This window comes from Equus przewalskii, chromosome 18 (genome assembly GCF_037783145.1).
Source record: "Equus przewalskii isolate Varuska chromosome 18, EquPr2, whole genome shotgun sequence".
NCBI lineage: Eukaryota > Metazoa > Chordata > Mammalia > Perissodactyla > Equidae > Equus > Equus przewalskii.
In genome coordinates, this window is record NC_091848.1 from 30,353,894 (window position 1) to 30,368,824 (window position 14,931).

Below are 14,931 nucleotides of genomic sequence, written 5' to 3' on the forward strand. Positions count from 1 at the left end.
GAAAGTAGTAAATCATCCAAAAAGACGATTTGGTGTCCCCATGGATCGGATTGGTAGAAACCGGCTTTCAAATTCAAGAGGCTAATGGATTCCAATCGTGACTACAACTTGAATAAGTAACAATACATGCAGGCTTTTGATTCATATTTCACAATGGGCTAATTGGCCCATCTTGGTTTATAAACCCCCTTTTTGATTTCCTAGGTTATAAATTCACTTTTTCAAACATTTCTGTGCTCAATTAGTATATTGATGCTAAATAACTTAAATGACGTTAAAGAAGGAAAGGAATGCACTAGATCTGCTTTACCCTAAAGAAATGATCTAGTTATTCTCACAAACTCCTATATAATTATCGACTGTTAATATTCAAACAAGAGGTAAAATCCTGATACCAAAATAAAGCACCTTCATAAATATACACAAATGGGTAGCAATCCCTCCATTATGAAGAAAACATATTCCAGCGACACACACCTTTTTGTTGCCCATAACTACATTGCCAGAATTATGATAACGTGGAACACAAGAGAGAGAATGGTGTAGCAGACAGAATATTAGCCATGGAATCAGGACACCTAATCCAAATCCTGGTTCTATCATTCATTATCTTGTTCCCATCAAGATACTTTCTTTACAGTTTGTACATTTAGATAATAATGTAGTGGTATTATGAAGATTAAATTAGATGCTTGTACTAGTCCCAGAATGCACTGGACAAACCATACATGCAAGTGATAACAGCTTATATTACAGTTCTAAAAATTTACTCTGTACTGGGTCCTCTTCTTAGTATTATACATGCATTGCTTCATTTCATCATTGTGTTCCATAAAGTAGGTACTATTTTTATCACCAGTATCTTGAGAAGTAGTACAGTATAAGGGGTAAAATCGTCAGCTAGGGAAGTCAGGCTTTGTGGGTCAAATCCTGAGGACTATATGAATTTATACACATTAAGCACTTTGAATAGTGCCTGATGTGTTAAGTACCCAGTAATCACTAGTTAATATTATTATAATACAAAAAAATGGAAAGCTTAGATATATTAACTCACAATACCACATAGCTAGTAAGTGATACAAGTAGAATTCAAATCCAGAAAGCTTAAATCCTGAGCTTATATTTTAAACAGTGTATTTAATCATACATATGATATGTTTTAAACACTAAATGTTTGTTAAATATAAAGTCTAGGCAATATATTTTCTCCCAGTAGGGCTTACAAAGGGTGCATTCTCCCTCCCAACAGATAAGAACCTGGAACTGCTTTGACAATTTCAGGCTACAGAAGAGAGAACTCTTCTTTCTGCTTCTCTCAAGATGGTCCTCAGACCAATGACGTCAGGGCCCCAGAACATCTCTTAATTTAAATCACACCATTTTTTTCTCTTCATCAAATGTTCTAAACCACAACGAGAAGTCAATATTTTACCTCAACTTTCTCATTCTCAGAATGACTTAGTTAAAAGAAATTTTTTTCCCCATGGAGTCCTTAATCACTGAAGTTATGAAGTACTGAATGTTCGCAAATAGAAAAGGACTTGCTGAATACGCCCAAGAACACTGCCTTTTGAGCAGCACCATCTTCAAAACTCAGATTGGCCTTTCATTCTTTGTATCTAGAGATATTTCTTTCTTTATATCTAGAGATTCAGTCACTCTTCATGGATGTTAAAAATCACCACATTATACTTGAGTGGGAACTAACTAATTGCTGTTAAAAACCAAGTAACCTTGAAATCAGGGTCACAATCATCCAGTTTCTTAATGTATTGAAAACGTGATGACACTGAACTCAATAAATAACTTCAATTGGTTTCCACATGTACCCTATCACCTGTGCCACCCTTGATTATCACCCACTTTAGTATTTCTGAATTCAGCCAAAACAGGTTATGATGAAAAAATCATACAGGAAAGTCATTTTTCAAGTAAATTTTCATATAAAGTTTTAGACCATAAAAACTACAGGTAGCTACTAAACTATGAAAAGGGAGTTGAATTAAAATAATGTTTCCTGAATCACTATTGGGTGAAATCTAAATTAGTGTATTATGTCCTTCACTTAATAGACTTTGTTGAGTATCATGACAATCACTGTCCTTATTACTAAAATCTCAAGATAGTAATATCACAAAAGAATAGTTTTAGAAAAGAACTTAACATCATATATTTTCTGTTTGCCTTTTGGCAATCATTGTGGGTTCACCTGCTCAACCATTAGTTCTATTCATTGCTTCCTGCCACTGTCACCAAGATATCTCAGATATTTTTTGACTTCCTCATGTGAAGTTTCGTGTTTTATAGTTTATGAAAAATAAAAACCATAAAAAATATATTTCTCATTTCCATTCAACTTTTCAAAATTAGTTTTTGGTATATTATTTCTTATTATCATACTATTCCTGTGAATTAAACAGGAGATGTCATATTGCATCATTTAATAGATAACTTAAGGGTCATTAAATAATGTTCATACAGTCATGCAGCTAAGTGTTCAGAGATTCAAGAACATAAAGTCTCATTTAATCTAATTCTTTTTTTTTTCTTTTTAACAAATGAGGACACTGGAGCAGTGAGAGGAAGTTGATTTGCACAGAATTTTACAGATTCTCAGAGAAAGATCCAGGATCCAGGTCTCTGGACTTCTAGGCCAATATTTTCTTCATGACCCATAAGGTCTTCTGGGTGTTAATTTGTCATTGCCGGATGCTAACTTCACTGGTCATACATTTCTAAAACAAACAATATCTCAGAATTTATGAAAATCTTTCTTTCACTTCTGTGGGAGTTGATGTATACTCTTTTGGAGGAGGTTTATTTGTGGGTTTTCACCTTCTGGGTTTCACTATGTGTCTTCACACTAAAAGTGAAACTGGTACTAATCGTGGAAATTTTGCTTGGTTTGAGGTCAAGTCTAGATATAGCTGCTGTGTGTTACCTAGTTTCCAGAACAAATGCTAACCTCTTCCCTGATATGTGTTTTGGAAAAGAGGATAATCTGATACTTATACAATGTCCTCCTCAAATCATTAATATTGGACCAAAGTTTTGAGTTTTTAATAGGCCTCAGCTGTGAGCAACTCAGATTCAGACAGGTATTTTATCTAAGGTTTCAAGCTTCTCTCGATGCAATTAGCAAGTTCTAGGTCCCTGACATTCAAATAAGGATACATGATTCTTGATGAAATGTAGTAGAAATAAGACCGTTAATTGTGCCACCTCTTGCTGCCACATACATTAAGACTTTTAATAACGTGAAGCACACATTGCTGTATTATACTGACAATTTTAGAACAATTTTGACACACCATTATGCAAATAAATTAACATGACTCTCAAATAGCAGAAATACCATGTCTAAATGCCAGCATATGGTTGGACCCTTGAAAAAGAGTAACGTATACACAGTTATCAACATGTTATCATAACAATAAACAGAAAGTAGTAGTCAGATTTTCTTTATGTTTCTTTTTGTCATAGCAATGTCCTTTGAATGAAGATTGAAAACTCAAAAGAAATAGAATATAGCAGGTACCCAAAGAAAGGAAGTGTGGCTTGAGCACAAGCACTTAGCTTACAGGTTGAAAATGTTCTTTTTAATGCATTTTGATCTGAAATTACCATTTCACATTGTCTTTACAATAAAAATATGGAACATAAATAAAAGCTATAATGAAACATCACGTAATTAGTGTTTTCACTCTTCTCAACTGAAGTTAATGGATTTCCCCTTATCTGCAGAGTTCTCATTAGCTCTAACGATTTCAACTTTCATTTTTGCAGACGCGACTTCCTTGGGTAAAATGTCACAGAAACATGGAAGATGCTTCAGTGAAGTTCTTCACACTCTGTAATAATTAAACTTTTAAGGAACTGACCTTCTGCAAATCCTTTTCAAAGCTTGAACTTCAGTCCATCACATCACAGTATTGTTACAGCTTCAATTAAATTACACAGGTCATTTCAATGCATGGATGTTTTTAAAATACATATTGTAGTTATTCAGGGATGGTTACTTGGCCCCAAATCTTACTTTTCTAAGAAACAATTAAAAAACACAATACAGTGAAATGCTGTCTATATGCATTTACCAAGTACATTTATACAGTTGGAGAATGATAACTGAAGGCTGATTTAAAATTTAGGTAAATTTAGGTAGAATCTGTTTGTTCGTTATTGGGAAACAAAGAAAGACAATGCTATGTATTTTCTCTTGAATACTTTTACTACTCTCTTGTCCTTTGTCTGTGAGCCTCTTGGGTAATGGTTATGAAATTAGGCATCTCTTATGATATCCAAATTTCAATCAGGCTCAACCAAATAAAACACAGCCCCAGTTCCAGAAACAAGAGAAAAAAGATCTCTGAGCAAGGAGAAAAAGCAGTAATTAAGCCAAAAAACTTTATCCTCCCAAAGAACTGAAAAAATACCTGCATGTCAGAGAATATTGATTTAGAACTAAGAAGTTAAGGATATTACTCATTTGTCGAGCCTGGATATCTCATGTTCCCTAATAACTCTCCGTTTCTCTAATTACAACTGGTAATTAATTAAGAGCAGCAGTGTGTGATTATGAAGAGAACAACTACACACGGAAAGTATGGGGGAAGTCAAAGAATCATGCAGTAGGAAGCCACCAGAGCAGTCTGGGGTGGGTGCATAATTTTAGCCTGGCACAATAAGCAATCTCTTGATGTTACTGAATCACCTAAGAAACCATTTAATCTGTTTCTTAAACTGTGTTTAATAAGGCATTGAAGAGTATAATGTGTTCGAGAATGATTGCTTTAAAATGATTCAAATTCTTTTTAATTTACCTATCAAAGTATGAGATTTGATATTCTGGAAGGCCCAGTTCTCAGCAATAACTATGACGTTACTGTAATTTAGGCACATACGCCCATTGTGCATTGGATATGCTTTCAAAACACAAAGATAACTTATTCCTTGGACCAGAGATTTAGCAGAAGTTTATTAAACCTCTGGAAGGCACTTCTTTAAACCCTAATAATCACTATCAAACAGACCTGATATGTGGGAGGAAGGAAGTTTGGCCAGTAGAGCAGAGGTTCATTTTAGCATAGAAAGGAAGAGTGTTATGAGAAGGTATATTTGTATTAGAAGAGAGAAATAGGTAGTTATTAATCTTAACTAAAAATGAATTAAACTACAATCCAAAGAATAAAATAAATGCAAAGAAATATGAAAATGAACACATGTACTTAAAACACAGAGTGGTTTTGTTTACACCTTTTTAGTTTTGGGGAAAACTTTCCAACTGCTGAACATCTTTAAACTTAAGTTGAGGAAAAAACAGTAAATGAATGATTCTTTTCATTGCAATAGAGGGGCTGTAGCAAAGAGAAATGAATTTTGAGAAAGCTAACCAATTCCACTTTTCATAAACTTTCATTGGAAAGTTAGCAGTGGAACATGAGTTAATACCCTGCAGGACTTGCTGTTTGAAAGAATTATTTAAGAAGAAGTTACGGTCTCTATTGCTCACCTTTCCCCAACCTTCTGATGAATTATAAAAATGTGTCCTATTCCTTGGAAGCTCTTTCTTTCCTTTTGCTCCCATTTTGATATTCGTAAGCTTCTAATCCAACCGGGTGTTGCTGCTTCGTGCTTTGACCAAAGGTATTACAACCTTCTTTAGCCTAAAAATTTCTCATAGTGAAGATTTAAAGTGAGATTAAACAAATTGATTTCCTATCTTATTTTTTTAATTCAAAATTATGCTTATGGAATTCAATTTAATTAAAATAAGAATCACAGTATATTGATTTATACTCTATTCTAACATGTAATGCATTTGTCTCATAATATAATATATACATACAAGACTTCCATGAAGAAAAAAGAAAAATGTTTTATCTACTTACAACTATTTTATTTCACATTTTAATTTTTACTAATATTTTATACAGAGTAGAAAATAAGTCAGCAGTATAGTTTGAAATAGGCATTCTTTTAACATAGTAGGAAATTAAGAGATAATTTCTAAGAACATGACAAATCATCTCATTTATTTCTCCAATGTGTTGCATATTACCAAATCCAGCTATATTTCAGTGGGAAGTCACCAACTTAAAGGGACTTTTCATTTAGTTTCTAAGAAACACATTATCTTTTTTTCTTCTTTGTTCCTATGTGAAGCTTCATAGAGCAAACTGTGAATGTGGATTTCTAAGTCCTGACACCAATTGCATAGCCAGTTTTTCATGAGGGGACATTAATTCCTAGCTACATTGTCTTGAAATTTACTCACACTAGGAAAAGTCTAGCAAATTCTACCTTTAATCTACAGATAGCTTTAGGGAATTAAATTTCTAAAAGTAAATTATTAAAAGATAACTTAATAGATTCTTCTGAAAGGAAGAAGTATCAAAAGCTTTTTTGAATGACGTTACCCCTAAAGCTTCAAAATGCTTGAATATTGTCCAACTGCTCCGAAGTTAATAAATACGAGATGATGAAAGCAGGAGTTTTTGTCTTTCTTTATGATAATATTGTGTTTGTGTTCACAACTGGTATAAATACATGGGAATACTCAGGCATTATTGAGCAACTAATACGTATGTACATTTGAGTGGCTCCTAACCAGCACATATGTAGCACTACGGGCATATAACTCAACTTCGTCTGTTTAATGTATTTTTTAAAATTGTTTTAGTGCAAGCCATGTTGTTCAATCTGTCTTATGAGATAGTTTTATCTTTAAGCACCACACAATTAATATTATGTAGATAAACTGCATTTCCCCCATATCATGAAGTAAGGGAATGTGGGTAGGCTCATCTGGCCAGCTATTCTAGTCATTAATATCCTTTAATTATAAAGTTACTTTGACAATGTTTCTGTGCCGGCACAAGTGGCAGTTGAATTCCCAGCTTTGAACTGATTAAATAATCTTGCTCAGATGTGAGCAAGAGCAGCTTGATGTATAGATGTGAAAAAAGAATGAATAAAGGAAAAGCCAATGAGTTTGTTTTGTTTTGTTTATTGTTTTTAGCACACTGAGTCTAGTTTCTTATAGATATGCTGAGAGCCTCAAATAGTTTCTGATGTTGTGGAGGAGGCAGAGATGAGAATTAAGAAACCAAAAGGCAAATTGTTCTGTAAGAAATTTTTCTTAATATCTATCTTTGAGACATCTAGTACCACTTTCTCCTAGAGTCCAATAAATGATGTATTTCTGCTCCCTAGTCATGTACTTATTTGGTTGTAGTAGTCTCAGTGACAATTGTTCAAATTAACAGAAAAGAGATAGTAGCCAGCACAATCATAAAAACGAGAAAGGACAATGGTGCATATTTTCCACAAAAGTTAAGATAATATAATTTATTTTAATTTTCCAAGATGCTTCTTAAAATATTTTAATTGATAACTCAACAGCATAGTCATCACTGGACAAAACTCTATGCAGACAATGAATTTATAGAAAGTATACAATAGATTCAGCACTCTCAACTTTAGCTCTACAAAACCATTTTGACAGTCCCATGCCATTCAAATGTGCGTCTGATTTGTCATTATTTACAACATAAACCTCAAACGTGTAATATGCAGGATAAATGCCACAGTTCTTTATGCTTGAAATAACTACAACCTTTAAGCAGTAGATTGAGTAGATGTGTATCTTTTTCTAATGTTCTTTCTTGCATTCAGAGAAAAAACTTTAGACACAGTATTTCCAAAAGCAAGCTAAAAAAGTAAACAAAACAAATTCTTTATTAGGAGGATATGTGATAAAATATTACATTTGAAAAAAATCGTTTATGTGTGCCTGAGTGTGAGAGAGTTTTGTAAAAGGGATGTTCTATATGATAGTTATTAGGCTTATGAGAATCTTTAATTAAAATTTGAAAATTCAGCTTCTCCATCATACTAGCCACATTTCAAGCACTCGATACTTATTTGTAGCCAGTGACTACTATAATGGGCAGTGCGAATTAGAGAATGGTCACATCATCACAGAAAGATCTGTTAGCACTGTTCTACATTATAATACATGTCATACAGTTCGGTGAATAGCAGGTTGTCCTATTAGATGCACCCCTCTATTTTATAGTTGGGGTAACTGAAATTGCAAAGAGGAGGTCACATAAGTAAAAGCACGTGATAACTGTGTTTCTATTTATTGGGGAAAAAAGGAAGAGAGTTTAAAGTTCACTTTGCAAACCACCAAATGATATTTAAGAAATTTGTCACACTGAGTCTTCCCATCCTGCCCATAAAACGATGCTTCAGAAAAATCAAATTCTAAAATCTAATTCTAATTCTAAATCTAAATCTAATTCTAAAATCTAATTCTAATTCTAAACCTAAATCTAATTCTTCAGAAAAATCAAATTCTAAAATCAAAAATCTAACAGCATTTTAATCTTCAAACGCATGAATGAGTCACTTTAAATCTTCTGTAGTTTGTTCCCAATCAATTGCCTGACTTGTAGTAGTTTCATTTAGCTAATCATAAATTTCTCTAATTTCCTTCCATTTAAATGGTTTATCAAATTAAGACCTCAGAGAGATGGGTCTTTGATTCACTCTTGATTGATGAGATGCACAATGAAAAGAGTTGAAAACTCATAGCACAGTTAAGGCACTCAGTGAAGTAAATGATAGAAGTCTATCTGCCTGCCCCGGTTTCCCTTCCTGACTCTACTCACTCTGTCAACTGCAGCCCAGGTTCTCATACCACAAACACACGCAGTGTTATGCTAGCACTCAGAGTCTACTTTTCATTTCTACAAGAGCCACAGCTTCCTTTAAACAAAACCACATTCAAATCCTATGAAAGGAGAAGTTTATTTTCAGACGTTAAACTGAGAAGCTTGGCTCACTAATCCAACCTTCTTTTTATAGTGTGCTTTGGAAAATTAGCGTCACTACCCTTCCTGTCCCTTCAGATATCTTTGAATATCTCAGTCTAGGCGGAAAATATAAATCGACACATATCCAAGACATACGCCACAGGAGCAGGTCAATTAAGCAGGCAATGGAATAGAGTTTGAAACTTTTTTGGGCTTGGTTGAAGGGAACAGTCATGAATGGCATCACCAGTAGAGACAACTCCCCAACGTTTATCTTTCGCCTGTCATTTATGTGAAGGAAAACCCTAGCCAGCATTCCAGTGTCCCTTGATGTCTGTCTGCTTCACTCTTGTAATCCCTGTTTTTAGCATGACGCTAGGTGTTGCACACCGGTATTTTTAGTGAATGGAATAACTTATTAGGTGCCTATCAACTATGTATTAAATGATAAGACAAATTATAATATTGCACAGTAAGTCTGAGTTACTATTGCCTTCGCCTAGATCTCTGGGTCTATTTCACCTTTCAACATTGTTATTTGTGGCATACAGTTTCTAGTCCTGCCAACAGAACCACACTTCAGATATGGGGGTTAAATTTTTGTGACCTAACCTGGGTCTGTAATTCATACATTTATCACCACAAATACTTTGTTCCTATCACATGGAAATATGTTTTAACACCTCCTTGCTTAAGAACAAACAAACAAACAAAAAGCTTCCGTGACCCTTTCAAACTACCCTAGCTAATATCCCAATTTTGTCTACCCTTTAGAACAAAATTCCTCAAAAGAGTTGTCTATTTTCAGTGGTTCCCATTCTTTTATTATGTTCTCTTTAACCAAAAGTCCACCAAAAATTCTTGTCAGAGCCACTAACAACCTTTCCGTTGCTATTTAGCTAGAAAGTCTTAGTTCTTATCTAACTGGACCCATCATACCTTTAGATCCAGTTGAACTATTTCTTCATGAAAACAGTTTTTTGCTTGACTTCTAGGGCATTCCTTTCTTTGCTGCTTCCTTCCTTGGTAGCTGCCCCTACTCAGCCTCTTTCACTGATTCTCTCATCTGCTTAATCTCTAACCTTGGAGTGACCTGGACCTCAGTCCTTGGATGTCTTCTCTTTTATATCCAGAGTCATTCCCTAGATGGTCTCATCACAATACCAAGCAATAATGATATGCTGATAACTGTCAAATTTATGTCTCCAATCTGGGCTGCTTCTCTAAACCCCAAATTCACATATTCAATGGTCCACTCAAATCACCACTGGGAAGATTTTGTTATACATCGTATAACAAGTCCAAAATGTTTGTGGTAGGGATGGGACTATCCAACTATTCCTTGTGCTTCTCTACATTTCCCAGGTGCTTCCTCAGCCCTGTTAAGTTAGATGGAGATCATGTGTCTAATTTTGGAGGTTAAGATTGGGTTTACCTCCGTTTCTCTCCTATCCTGCTACAGGGACACATGGTAAAGGCACAAAGTGAAGGACAGTGACCCACGTACATAAGGCTTCATGTCAACACAAAATAAATCTTGAAGCAAGTGACATCACTGGGATTGTAAGGTCATTTTGTTAATGTAGTTTGCCTAATTTATCCCCAAATGCAATTTGATAACTTGAAGTAGCATGCTGCTCTAAGAACATAAATCATTGCACAGTCTCAGCAACTGGTTAATGGCAACAAGGAAATGGATATCATGGGATGGAAAAGCGAAGAGCCCTTTTATGAAGTAGGAAAACATGCGGTAAAACTGACATCAGCAACAGTTCAGATTCAGGTTGTGTTTCTCTTGAACTTCTAGAGGAAAACCTTGGAAAACAGAATATTGGCAGTCTTTTTAGGTTGCTATTGGATATATTCAGCAAAATATTGCAAGAAATTGATGAGGTTAAGAAGGAAATTGTGTCTTTGCAAACAAATAAAAGGGAGTAAAGAGAGTTCAGAAATACAGGGTCTTGAAATATTGAAAGAACGAACTGCTTCTAGATCCCAAACACGAAAAAAGGATTTAAAATGTCTCCCAGGGGCAGAGGCTCTGTAAATATCAGTTGAGATAAAGAACTCAGAGCAAAACTCAGATTAAGTGTGTAGCCTTTAAGGTATGTTCCAGACACTTTCAAAGCAACTGCCACTAAATTGGCAGTGAGATTGCAAAATAGTTTTTAAAATGCTTGTTGAAAAAATATTTGTTTTGTAGCAAACAGTTGAGAAGCTTCCTAAATTTTTTAAATAATATCATTACCAAAGAAACCATAGACCCCAGCATAAAAAATATCTTTGACAGTTTAAGACAAAATAAACCTTGGGCCTCCAACTTTGCAAGAGTAGGATGAGACCTGAGAAAACTGTGTGATCCTCAAGAAGAGATTATTCCCCAAGCAGCACATAAGATGTGTCCAGGGATGAAAGTGAGAAAGCAAAATTCTCAGAAAGGGTGGAGCCAGTGATAACAATACAATGGACAAAAGACTCCCCATAGATACCAGCAGGCCCTAATCAAGAAACCTTCCTCCATCCCCAGGGTAGACCTTTATAATATTTGCACAGTTGGATTTCAGAATTGCTGAAGGTCAGCATTGTTTTTTTTTTTTTTTTTTTTGAGGAAGACTGGCCCTGAGCTAACATCTGTGCCCATCTTCCTCTACTTTATATGTGGGATGCCTACCACAGCATGGCTTGCCAAGGGGTGCCATGTCTGCACCCAGGATCCCAACCGGCGAACCCCGGGCCGCAGAAGTAGAATGTGCGCACTTAACCACTACGCCATCAGGCTGGCCCCAGAAGGTCAGCATTCTTGATGTTGTGTCTCTTGATCTTTTCCTTTGTGAACAGGATTGATTGTGGTTATCCTGTTTGTTTCTCTGCCTATTACTGGATTTGTCCTTTTAGCTAATAGATCTGTGAATGAAGAGGAACCACATTGTACCCAATGAAGACTAGTAAGTATCTGCTGGAGAGCCTGCTCTATGTTCTGGGTGCAGTCAGTGAAGGGGATTTGGGCATACGTCTCTCTAATGTGAATAGGTTGAGTATAGTTTATGTAGTCAAGTAAACATCAAAGGGTTGACTGTGGTAGAGGCGGTGCTCCCCAAATATTATGTGTACTTCCTAACATTTACCAGCATGTCTTGCCAATATTTTGGTGGCAGCCCAAGTGGCTCATTCTAGCCAATGAACTTCAGGAGAAATAATGCATGTCATCCAACTGAGTTCTCAGCTGAGGCAGGAGAGAGCTGGGATGTGTCCTCCATTCCTCTCCTACATCCTGGCAATCTTGGAGGCAGTCAAGATATAGCACTATTCTAGATGATATAGGTACAAAATAGAAGAGGGTAGTACTACATGCATTGAACTTTATGTTTGGGCTTTATTATAGTAGGCCTCTGGGATTTTGATTAAAATTGGTAACACATCATAGCCTAGGCTATACTAACTATGGAAAAGTCCAATAAATCTCTATTCCACCTCTTCTCCACTACCAGACTTTCTCCTCCTCCACCTATCTCCAGCTCAATAAATAGGAATTGCCATTTTTTCCTAGTCACTCAGAGCAAACACCTCGAAGTCATTTTTGACATCTTCCTTTTTTTTTTTGTAAAACCTACATGTAATCCTACAGCAAATTTTGCTGACGTTTTGTTCAAAATATACCCAGAATCAGACCCCTTCTTATCAATTCACTACTGTCACTTTAATCCAGGCTACCACCATTTATCATCTGGACCATTAAGTTAGCCTCATTATCTGTCTCTCTGCTTCCATCTTTGCCCCTCTTTTGCAGTGTATTCTTCACAAAACATCAAGAGTGGTTTTGTTAAAACTTATTTCATATTACTCATTTGCTCAAAACTTTCCAATGATTTCCCACTTAATTCCTAAAGCTAAAGTCCTTAAAAAGCCTGAAGGTTCCCTCCCTTTCACCTTCCAATTCACCTTCTACCACTCTCTCCTGCAGGCTCTCTAGCTAAGTCTCTTAGCAGTTGGGTAATTTCCAGCATGTAATTTAACCCCTCTGAGATGTAATTTTCCTATCTTTTAAATAGGCAGAGTAATAGATATCTTATGATGTTTATGATGAGAATAAAATAATAATTATAGTAATAATGATCAAAGCGATAAAAAAAAAGGCTTACCTAGAACTTACTATATGCCAGGTATTATTCTAAATGCTTTTCATATATTCTCATCAAATCTTACCTACAATCTCATAAAGATAATTACTATTATTTGCATTTAGAGGCAAAGAAAATGAGGCACAAGAAGTTAGATAATTGCCTAAGATCACACAGGTAGGAAATGTCAATGTGAAGATTTGAACCCAGGCAATCTATCTCTAGAGTCCATGTACTCAACCATAACATTTTGAGGTATTAAAATATAAAATATCTGGTATGTGATAAGTGTTTCAGTAATAAAAGTTCATCCTCTTCCCTCTTAGTAGCATTTTAAGAACAGGTTTTTGCAGAAGTTAAAGACAAATCTGGGAGGAGGGGGATAAGTAAAGATAAATAAAACATGCCTTAGGGAATCTCATGTCACTACAAGAATGGGGACACATACACACGATTTTTTTCAAATATAAGAACTAATTTAGCAAGAAACAAGAATTTCACAGGAAATGTTATAAAAAGTTAGAGGGATCCAAATGACAAATCTTTCTAAAATTAAAGGTTATGAACCAAACCTTGGACCAAGTGTTTTAGCAAGGAGGGCTTTCCTTACTTTAATGAAAATGCTCTAACATACTGAATTGACTTAAAACTTGATTATTTCTATTTGGGATCCTCCCACTTCCAGTGTTTAAGCAAAATAGCAAAGGGAGGCCACAATTTTAAACAATAAGGGCCTGCTAAACTTAAACCGGGAGTGATTGACCTTGCTACCCACTGTTGTAAATATGACAGAGCTCAGATACATTCATGTGGGAACATGTTCATTAGAATCTTTTTTTAAAAATATGAGCCTTGATCTTGATCACCACCATAGCATTAAGAAATGTCAACTAGATCTCTTCTCTCTCGGAAATCATCACAAAAGTGATCTTTTAGAAGTCAATTTTAAAAGTGTGAAATGAAAATTTACCTCGCTTATTAGGATAGGAAGAGGCTAGACCATCTATAGTGTAGGATATCTCAGCATCATTTGCCTCCATGAGTTGTTCCTTTAGCTTTTCCAGCTGTTAAAAATCAAATATGAAAATTATTAGTCTTTAACAACAACCATGCTGTTTTCTATTGAGGAAGAGGAAAGATAGAGCAGAAAGGAAAAAGAGAAGGAAAGATGGAAGAAAGGAAGAAAAGAAGGAGAAAAAAGAAACGGAAAAAGAAAGAAATGAAATGAAAGAAAATAAGCAAAAAGAATTAAATAGAAAAGTAAAAGGAAACTTGCATCTAAAGACCGGCTGGGAAAGGTACATGACTCAACAGTAGACCAGGAAGAAACAGTTTATGGTGAAGGAAGTCACCTCCGGGTGTTAATTAATGGGGAGCCTGTAAACACAGCCTGTTTAGCTGGACTTGATTTTATGTCACCTATAATGAGCAGTCCTTTTTAAGGAGCTCCAAAGAGTTATGTGAATGTGTGGATTTCCTAAAATATTTGCCCTTTCTAGCAGGAAGGGAGAAGTATTTTGAGGCCCTAGGGTTTCCTCCCAGAATTCAACTCATGTTAATTTTTAGCAAGCGCTATTATTGCCTAAGTGCCAAAGACCTAACTCTGCTGAAGTAGAGTTAGCCTGAACTACTGCACATGTGCATGCCTTAGCTGCTCAGAATGATGGGGCGTAATTTTCTCTCCCAAACAGACACTCAGTTTGTATAATAAGGGCTTCCATGCAGTTGTATTTGAAAGAGTTAAAAGTTATCTCATCTAACGACTTGCAAATTTTCTCCATAGCTTATCACGGAGTTGGGGGAAAAGTGTGCTGAAAGGCCACTGTCAGGAGGCCAAATGCAGGTTAAGAAGGCAGCTTCAGGCTCCTCCCAAACCATCTCCAAGCAAAACAGCTCCATTTTTGTATGTTTCATTTCCTGGGGCCACATCCAATTTTGTTTGGGAAAAAGTATTTCCACTTTTAAAAATAACAATAACTCTTGAAAACCAC

General features: G+C 35.5%; 2 protein-coding genes across 3 annotated transcripts in view; one reads left to right on the plus strand and one right to left on the minus strand.

The window, feature by feature from the left end:
• OSTN (osteocrin) overlaps window positions 1–6,487 on the plus strand; it is a 47,932-nt gene extending 41,445 nt beyond the window's left edge. The window contains exons 4-5 of one of the 2 annotated variants that reach the window (XM_070582527.1): window positions 1–116; window positions 3,790–6,487. In XM_070582527.1, the coding sequence (XP_070438628.1) occupies window positions 1–85 (85 nt within the window). In that variant the 3' untranslated portion in view covers window positions 86–116; window positions 3,790–6,487. Of the gene's footprint in view, window positions 3,690–3,789 lie in introns of those variants that run through there. The other variant, XM_008540779.2, reaches the window with a different exon arrangement.
• UTS2B (urotensin 2B) overlaps window positions 3,369–14,931 on the minus strand; it is a 26,878-nt gene continuing 15,315 nt past the window's right edge. The window contains exons 6-7 of the mRNA XM_008540769.2: window positions 13,911–14,004; window positions 3,369–7,713 (exon numbers count right to left, since the gene is read on the minus strand). Coding sequence (XP_008538991.1) covers window positions 7,688–7,713; window positions 13,911–14,004 — 120 coding nt within the window. The 3' untranslated portion in view covers window positions 3,369–7,687. The remainder of the gene's footprint in view (window positions 7,714–13,910; window positions 14,005–14,931) is intronic.